The 8,939-nt window shown below is 42.2% G+C and overlaps 1 protein-coding gene across 1 annotated transcript; it reads left to right on the forward strand.

The window, feature by feature from the left end:
- LOC119648356 (26S proteasome non-ATPase regulatory subunit 4) lies at window positions 1-8,584 on the forward strand. The gene is made up of 7 exons (XM_038050069.1): window positions 1-96; window positions 329-469; window positions 734-848; window positions 915-1,289; window positions 1,348-1,636; window positions 8,038-8,147; window positions 8,211-8,584. The coding sequence occupies exons 1-7, from the start codon at window positions 71-73 to the stop codon at window positions 8,337-8,339; spliced, it is 1,185 nt and encodes a 394-aa protein (XP_037905997.1). The 5' UTR covers window positions 1-70; the 3' UTR covers window positions 8,340-8,584.
- Window positions 8,585-8,939: the final 355 nt, after the last annotated feature.

Here is an 8,939-nt window from a genome sequence, read left to right on the forward strand (position 1 = left end):
TGTACCGGTGTCATTGATAAATTACACTTCAGTGCCATGAAGTCAGTGACAAGCGAATTTGTGTGGAAAAATGGTGCTCGAAAGTACTATGATCTGGTAAATAATTTTGATTTTTGGAAGTTTGCTAATTCTTTCTGTTACTTTGAAGTTTTCCCTCAAGCAGTTCTTTAGTGTTCTAAATTAGCTATAAAAATCCTTCATAATCTTGCCATATATGTTGTAAATTCATTAATGATTCGCCAACATGTTTGTCAAGAGCAAATTGTCCAAATCATTTCCAATTGTCAATTTGCAAGTTTCATGCGGTTCTTCTTGATTCTATTTGTAGTTTTGATAACAGTGATTACCAGCGAAATGGTGATTACTTTCCAACACGGTTGAATGCGCAAAAGGACGGGATTAATTTGGTGTGTCTGACGAAAGTTCGATCGAATCCGGAGAACAATGTCGGACTTCTGACGTTGGCCAAGTAAGTCAACAGTTTTTTACGATATTAGTGTAAGACTTTTGTATGAAATGCTTGAAAGTAGTGAGGGATGTTCGGCTTGAGCATTTCCTACATGGGCAAGGCTCAAGTAGTTGACAAATTGGTCCGGTGTTAAGAGTTTTCCCCAAGTCTTTGTTTGGGAGATTTATGCTCTTTTGTCGTCAATTTACGTGGGGGAGACGTAGTCTGCCGCCTTCATTAGCGGGTTTCCATTGCCTTTAATTCTAACGATTTCTATGATTGCAGTACTGTTGAAGTGTTGGCTACGCTCACTAGTGACGTGGGACGAATCCTATCGAAGATGCATTTAGTTCAGCCGAAAGGAAACATAAATTTGTTGACGGGCATAAGGATCGCCCATGTAAGTTCCATATTCAGACCAATCCAGTCAGGATAAATATATTTGATCTGATTTTCTCACTTTCAGTTAGTTTTGAAGCATCGTCAGGGAAAAAACCACAAAATGCGCATAGTAGTCTTCGTTGGGTCCCCAATTGGAAACGAAGAGAACGAATTGGTGAAATTGGCGAAGCGGCTCAAAAAGGAGAAAGTCAATGTCGACATGGTCAGCTTCGGAGATCATAATTCAAATAATGAGCTGTTGACTTCCTTCATTAACGCGCTGAATGGAAAGGATGGCACTGGATCTCATCTTGTGAGCGTTCCACGCGGATCTGTCTTGTCTGAAGCTTTGCTTTCGTCGCCTATCATTCAGGGTGAAGACGGTATGGGCGGAGCAGGATTAGGTGGAGCCGGATTTGAATTTGGTGTCGATCCGAATGAAGATCCTGAATTGGCCTTGGTAAGGTTATATGCATGGCTAAATTAAGGTATCTAATGTAAGTTTCGGAAAATATCAGGCTTTGCGTGTTTCGATGGAAGAACAACGACAACGCCAGGAAGATGAACAGCGTCGTGCCTTGGCCGCCTCCAACACGGAAGGTACTGCTCAAGAATCGACCGGGGCTGAAACTGAGAGCTCTCCAGCTGCTGTAGACACTGCCGATCCGAATAGTGAGGAAGCGATGTTGCAACGCGCGCTGGCCCTTTCCACCGAGACGCCAACTGAGGATGCCTTGCCCGATTTCGCGAACATGACCGAAGAGGAACAGATTGCGTTTGCTATGCAAATGTCGATGCAAGATGCACGTAAGTTCATGTTTTTTCCCTTCTTTGTTTTTTAAAGCATGTTAACGGTTTAGGGTGCAAATAGGTTTCTTCTCCTTTGTGGAGTAATGTTCTTCGAAGAGAAATTGTAGTTTTTTCCAGTAACTGAATCCTGTGATATATGTGGGGATTGATTGCACGAGGGTTTCGAGATCAATCACTTTTCGAAACTTTGTGAAAGCGAATAAAATTTGGTCTTAAAAGTGATTCAGAGGCTCTGGTTTCTCCCTTGAATCAAAGTTTTCACATTGGGTAATAGTTTAACCTCAAAATAGTCCTTTATCTTCCCAGAAAAACTGTTTCAGTTCTTTTGATGATAATTGACAGACACAATATCTAGATTTCTACACAATTCTTCACAATATCTAGATTGCGAGTAAGAAAGAACTCCCTCCGCACCTTCTGTATAGTACCGAAGAATATTTCTGTTGGGAAGGTAAAAATACTTCCTTGAACGCCGTTCGAAGGCCGAGAACCGTTGGGAATAGTGTTGGCTATGTCACGCCTGGATTGCACGAGCGAACCACTTTTAATGTGCGAGGGAACTTCCTCACCATGCCCGTTCGATTGTGGGTGGTATGAGGTCGTCTGAGTCTCATTAACCCCCAGGAATTTGGCGACTTCAGTGAACAAGGTTGATTCGAATTGCGGAGTCTGGTGCGAAGTAAAAGTCAGTGGTAAGTCGAAGACGTATGTACATAGCCTCTGCTGAAACTTATTGCCATCTGGAGAATCTGCCGATAATTGTGAAGTAAAATTGATAGACTGATATTCTTGCAACAACGGAAGATCAAAAATTTCTACTTGTGAATGGTCAAAACGTGCGATAGGCTGGGCGAACTTCCCAAGTGGTGTATTTTGTCGCACTGACTGAACTGATACTTCCGTCACCATCTTGAGACTCCGTTTTGGATATTTTGACAGATGAATCTCTGTCTCGTAGGCTTTGTCGTAGCTGGTGTTTTAGTGTGGACCACGTCGAAAGCTGTGATAATTTCACATGATGTGTCATACAAAATGGAGTGAAACGCTTTTCCGTTTAGATCATAAAATGACCTCCTTCCTTCATTCGGCTGGCAAACTTCTGAGCAGGTTATTGAGTCAAGCTGTGATTACCGTCGCCTTGGGAACGCAGCGGTAGAAATGAACCATTCCGAGAAAACTACGCAGCACTCGGGAAATCCTCGATAGTCTGGATCTTTTGAGCCGGAAGTTATATTCGATCCTTGGACACGATGTAGCTGAAGTCTTCAAACTGGCTCTTGTGGGTGTAGACCAAGCCTTTGTAGAATATTATATAGCTGGCACAGATATTGGTGGCGCTGCTCGTGGTTTTTCGATGTCATGAGTATGTCATTCACGTAACGTCTTGCGGGGAGACGATGATTCATTGCGCGTTGTAGAGACTGAATCGCGTTACGTTGGCCCATTGATGATTGAATAAATTCGAAAGGGCCCAAAGTGGTCATCGTAGTTGTTTTATTCCCTCTCGGTAATTGGAATCTGGCAAAATGCAAAATGGCGGGAGTAGTTTTCCTTCTGTTCTTTTGAAGAAGATCGTCGAACATTGGTAGTGTTTATTTAGTCCTTCATAGTTGGCCACGAACCGTCCGTTTTCGGAACAAAGTGCAGTGGGCGCGCCTACTGGGTGGATGAGGGGCGTACGATAGCCTACTCATGCTGCAGCCGGAATAGTTCCTTTGTTATAGGAGGGTGCCGATGAGCTTGCGCGGACGATTGAAAACATCGCCCCGTGGCGCGATCTTTTGATGGATGCTTTTGTGCGGTGTGGGGAGTGTCGACATCGGGCTAGGATACGATAGAAACACAGCTAACGACTACTGGGACTACTACGCTTGGAAGTGATGCCAGTTAGTGAGTCAACCAGTTTTTTTTTTGCTTTCTAATAAGTGATGCCGTTGTTGAGCGTTAACAATTGCAAACCTAAGGGGTGAATTGCTAAGGTGTTTGCAACCCGGAGCGTAAGGGGCTGATGCTGAAAGCGTTCGTTTAATTGGAGATTCGTTGGGAAGGACGGCTGGTATGTTGGAATGGGTAAGTTGACGGCTGGTTGTGTTCCTTCAACACAGGCTCTGTCTCGCCAAGAAAAATAACACGCAATGTTGAGGTGAAGGGGGGCCAGCTTCCGAGCAACTGGTTCAGTTTCGGTGGAACACGATGATTATGTCGAGTCGTTCGAGGCTTTTACTACTGTAGTGTAGTGCATATTCTGTGACAGCCTTCGCGGCGTACGTTCGCATCTCCCGTAGGAATTGTGAAGTTTGTTTGTCGCTTAGCTCTAGCTTTGTGTGTAGTCTATGCAGCTGGCGAGCCGCTAAATCGATGAGACAAGGAACGTTTTTAGGAGTTCATACTTTCCGATTGGCGGACGATCAAGGAGTGCGCTAACGGTCTTCTGGCTAACCTCCGTATTTAGAATTGATACATTTAAGTCATATTTGTGTGTGTCTTATATACTGTTTTGTTTGTATCGTATATATTTTGAAAATCGACTCGATCTGCCTGAACCATAGCTGCGGGGAATTACAAAATTTCAGCATGCGGGAGCTGGCTGGCTCTCAGACGCACGGAATCTTATCATTTGGTGGAACCACACAATATCTTGCGTCTTGCGTCTTAGTCGAGATCCTAGTTCGAGTCTTTGTTCCTATAAGCACTGCCGTATCTGGTAGAAGGCAACGGCTTAAACTGTGACTTTTGATATGCTTGATATGCTTTCCAGCACCACCCTATGTGTATTTCTGAAACCTGGCTGTATGATAAAGTTTTGAATTTTAAGCTCTTCGACGTTTACTTTGTCTTTTGCTGTAACAGATGCCATCGTTCTTTAAGAGGTGTCGTGATCGCTGTTAAGTCCTCCTCTCGTCTTCCTCTCGTCTTCCTCTCGTCCTCCTCTCCTCTCGTCTTCCTCTCGTCCTCCTCTCCTCTCGTCTTCCTCTCATCCTCCTCTCCTCTCCTTCTTCTCGTTCTCCTCTCCTCTCCTTCTTCTTGTCCTCCTCTCCTTTCCTTCTTCTCCTCTCTTCCTCCTCCTCTCTTCCTCCTCTCTTCCTCCTCCTCTCTTCCTCCTCCTCTCTTCCTCCTCCTCTCTTCCTCCTCCTCTCTTCCTCCTCCTCTCTTCCTCCTCCTCTCTTCCTCCTCCTCTTTTCCTCCTCCTCTCTTCCTCCTCTCTTCCTCCTCCTCTCTTCCTCCTCTCTTCCTCCTCCTCTCTTCCTCCTCCTCTCTTCCTCCTCCTCTCCTCCTCCTCTCTTCCTCCTCCTCCTCTCCTCCTCTCCTCTCCTCCGCCTCCTCTTCTCATCCTCCTCCTCCTCTCCTCCTCTCCTCTCCTCCGCCTCCTCTTCTCATCCTCCTCTTCTCCTCCTTCCCCTCTCTTCCTTCCCCTCTCCTCCTACCCCCCTCCTCCTTCCCCTCTCCTCCTCCCCTCCTCCTTTCCTCATCCTCCTCCTTTCCTCATCCTCCTCCTTTCCTTATCCTCCTACTTTCCTGATCCTCCTTTCCTTCTCCCCCTCTCCTCTTTTCCTCTTCTTTTCCGTCTTCCTTTCCGTCTTCATTTCCCCGCTTTTCCTAATTTTTTCCTCCTTCCCTTCTCCTCTTTTCCTCTTCATTTCCTCCTTCCCTTTTCCTCTTCTTTTGATCCTTCCCTTTTCCTCTTCTTTTCCTCCTTCCCTTCTCCTCCTTTTCTTTCCATCTTTCTCTTTCCTTCCTCCTTACTTTCCTCCCATTTTTTCCCTCTTACTCTTTTTGTCTATTCATCCAACACAATCCCATTTATTATTTCCTGTGTGTATGTCTCCCGTCTAAGTCGCTCTCACCTGTGCAAGGAATTCTTCGGATGTCCTAACTTTAGTTTTTCCCTCTCTTCATTGTTGACTAAAGCTTATCATGCTCACTTGGTCTAAGTTCTTCCATCCTTCTTTTCTTTTATGCATTTTCATAAACATTTGTGGCATTTTTTGGTTCACCCTTATCAGACCTCACTTAAATGACATTCACGCAATCTCCAATCTGCCTGCTTTTCTTAATCTCGGCATTTTCATTTCCCTTGATTTGACGCTCAAATCGCTCGTCTCTGCCATGCAACACGCTAATTCTCCTTTGGAAAGGCGAATTTCGAAAGTTTGTGTTCAGTTCTGGCGATAATCAACTGGGATTTCATCCTCACTCCCTTAATATTTCGATCAAGCGCTCAACTTCTTTTAGACTGTTCTATCTCTTTCCTATTTCGGCTTACCATCGATATCCATAAAAAATTGTAAAAGCTCTGCGAACCTTAATCGCTTTTAACTAACTTTAAAAAGTAATATGTGGCTACTGGCGAAACGGCATTGGCATTCAGATGCGTCCAGTCTGGTTTCTCATCCAGAATTTCTTCTAGATTCCTCCTACTTTGGGATTTGCAGGCCCTTTTCAGTTACCATTTGACTTGCTTGTAATTACTTTTCTTCGATGAGTAACTCTCCCCCTCCTCTCTTTCTTTCTTTAGTCGTGTACTTCATTGTCAATTTTAATGCCAATGTTCGACCTGCTCGCGATGGTCTTTTTGCTAAAAACCAATTTATATATTCCCCTCTTTCTGCAAAATATTTAACATGACCCTTACAAGTTGCTATTTCTTAGTTTCTGGAAAGAAGTCCTTATTACCTCCATAGATAAAAATGGCGATCTCCCACTTCTCTGGCCAATCCTATAGCGTTTCTTTTGATGAAAGCATATCCTATTCCTTTCCTCTTTTTTTTTTGATGTACAAAAGGATTCACTCCGGTTTCATTATTATTTTCTGTCAACATCCTTTTCGACCATTGCATGATGACTTTTCTTCTGTAACTCTCCCAATATACTTTGCGTCTCTACTATTGAACTTACACACTGCTGCCCTATAAATGAGTTGGCAATAAATATCAGCAAACGCCCTTCGGTGTCCTACTCACTTAAATCTCCTACCCTTCCTAAGGCGCTACCTTTTATTATATCAGCGTAACCTTTGGTAATAAGCTCTTTTTCGACAACCACGGCCTTAATGTTACCAATCCCGCTTCTTGAATTTCTGGCTTCATGTTGTTCTTCTGATTTTGACTTTGACGAACCCTTCGTAATGCACTTCAACTTCTCTGTTAGAAGCATCATCGAGCATTGTTCCGTGATTTGGTCTTCTTCTCAAAACTGCAACTGGTTTGCCCTTAAAAAAGGTCAGTACAATTTTACCTGATCCCTTTTTTTAAGAAGAGCTTCTCTCGTGGTCAGCATTCTGGTCCGATATGATTTAAATCGAAGTCATATTTCGGTAGACGGGCTAGATACCAGTGGACGTGTTGATCAGAAGGTGTGGGTAGCAATGACTAAGTCATATATTAAAAACGGGTGGCAATTTTGTTGCTGGCTATGTCGTGGAGTTGAATCCACTATCTCAAGATGGCCAGCGAATTGGTTTAGGTAGGGCAACAAGGGTCAGAAAGGTGGAGGAGGGCAAGCTTCTCAGGAAGTCCTGTAGAGAGCTGAAACTTGTATCGAATTGCTATTGAAACATTACGTGTTGCATTTCACCAATCATTCTTTTGAGTTGGCCCCGGGCTTAACTTTTGTTTAAAAAAAAGTTAAAAAGGGGCTGCAAAACCCAAAGGAATGGGTTTAGGTAGATGCGACTAAGAAATGGTAACAGAAAAGGATAGGTAATTATACATATATTGAGATTCTTTTAATTCAATGACTTGACAAATCAAATCGGTCCTTGGTCTCTATAGATTCCAGAGGGTTGAGAGAGATTGCACGCTTTTTCAAAGTGATTGGTTGTGGATAAGTAGAGGCAAATATGATAACAAGTATGACTGATTTTGTGGTGGGAGTGCCTACATTTTCTGTAAAGTCGGTACACCTTGCGGCGGTTTTTTCAGGCTCCTCCAATGCACTAACCATGACAAATCTTTGCCTGCCGGACACATCGATAACAGTTTTCTAGATCCAGCAATTGCGTCCTCCTGTCGTCCTCTAGACCGCTTTGTTACGCAGATTCCATTAGTTTTCGTTTTGGAATGTATCGGGGTACCTTATGTTCACGGCAAGTTTGAGCCAAGTTTTTGTCTGTACCTGTTCAAAAACTCTGGTAATAGCAAATTTGCGTGTAATCTGGAAGGCCACTTATAATTACATTGCCTTTTTTATAGGTAGGGATTCTCAAAGGCGCCAGAATTTTAGTAGAAAATTACCTAAGTGTACGAAAGACTTTCTTTTAACAATATGAATTTCGTCAAGTAACTTTATTCCTATATTTTCAAAGAACTTTCCATTGTTGCAATATACATTTTAGTACATGATGTTTCCTAGATAATTTTTGACAGAAACTTAATATTAATTTTATTTTTAATTTGCAGAAGACACAGTCGTTACGCAGCAAGCAAAACGTCCAAAAACCGAGGATGTTACACCGATGGAAGTAGATGAAGACTATAACGAAGTTATTAGTGATCCTGAATTTTTACAAGTAAATTCACAGAAAATATACTTTTTCGATGGTTGTCTACCTCATTATCAATTTCTATTTCAGAGTGTTTTGGAAAACCTACCAGGTGTTGATCCACAATCTGAAACAATTCGAGATGCGGTAGGCTCTCTGAACAAAGATAAAGATAAGAAATCGGGTGAGAGCAGCGATAAAGATAAGAAAGGAAAATAATTTGGGCAATTGGATTAAGAATCTGGTCTGCAAGAGGGGACAGCATTGTAAAATGTTATTTTTAAAATATCTCTAGCCTCGTTTCCTACTTTGAGCGAGTTATATAAAATTTAATAAATTTTTGTTTTCTTCAGGAATTATAATCTTGCATATTCTTTTTCTCAACATTGGTTTATTTTTTTTGTATTTATGTAGATTAAAGCAAATCGATCACGATTGAGAATAAAGTACGAGACTTATTAAAATGTCTTGGTTTCATTTTCATATGTTAAATTCATAGGCTATAGCTGAAAGGAAAGCATGACTTCTTCTGTTGGATCATTGAAGAATAATATGCTCTCAAGTGTTTCGAAATATCAAGTGCTGTTTCTTATAACCGTGAGTTTTTATTGTACTCTCATCCGTGTCTGTTGTTTTGGCCGGATTTTTCAGATTGGTATTGACTCAACGTATAGAAAGTTACTCATTGTACTTATCAAAAATTACTGTTGCGTGTGATATCCTAACTTTATCATTCAACTTTCCTCGAATCTATGCCCTACATCGCGCAGCATTGTATCATGAAATAAGTAGTTTACAACATGAATTTTGTGTGATTAT

Source organism: Hermetia illucens, chromosome 2 (genome assembly GCF_905115235.1).
Source record: "Hermetia illucens chromosome 2, iHerIll2.2.curated.20191125, whole genome shotgun sequence".
NCBI classification, from domain to species: Eukaryota; Metazoa; Arthropoda; class Insecta; order Diptera; family Stratiomyidae; genus Hermetia; species Hermetia illucens.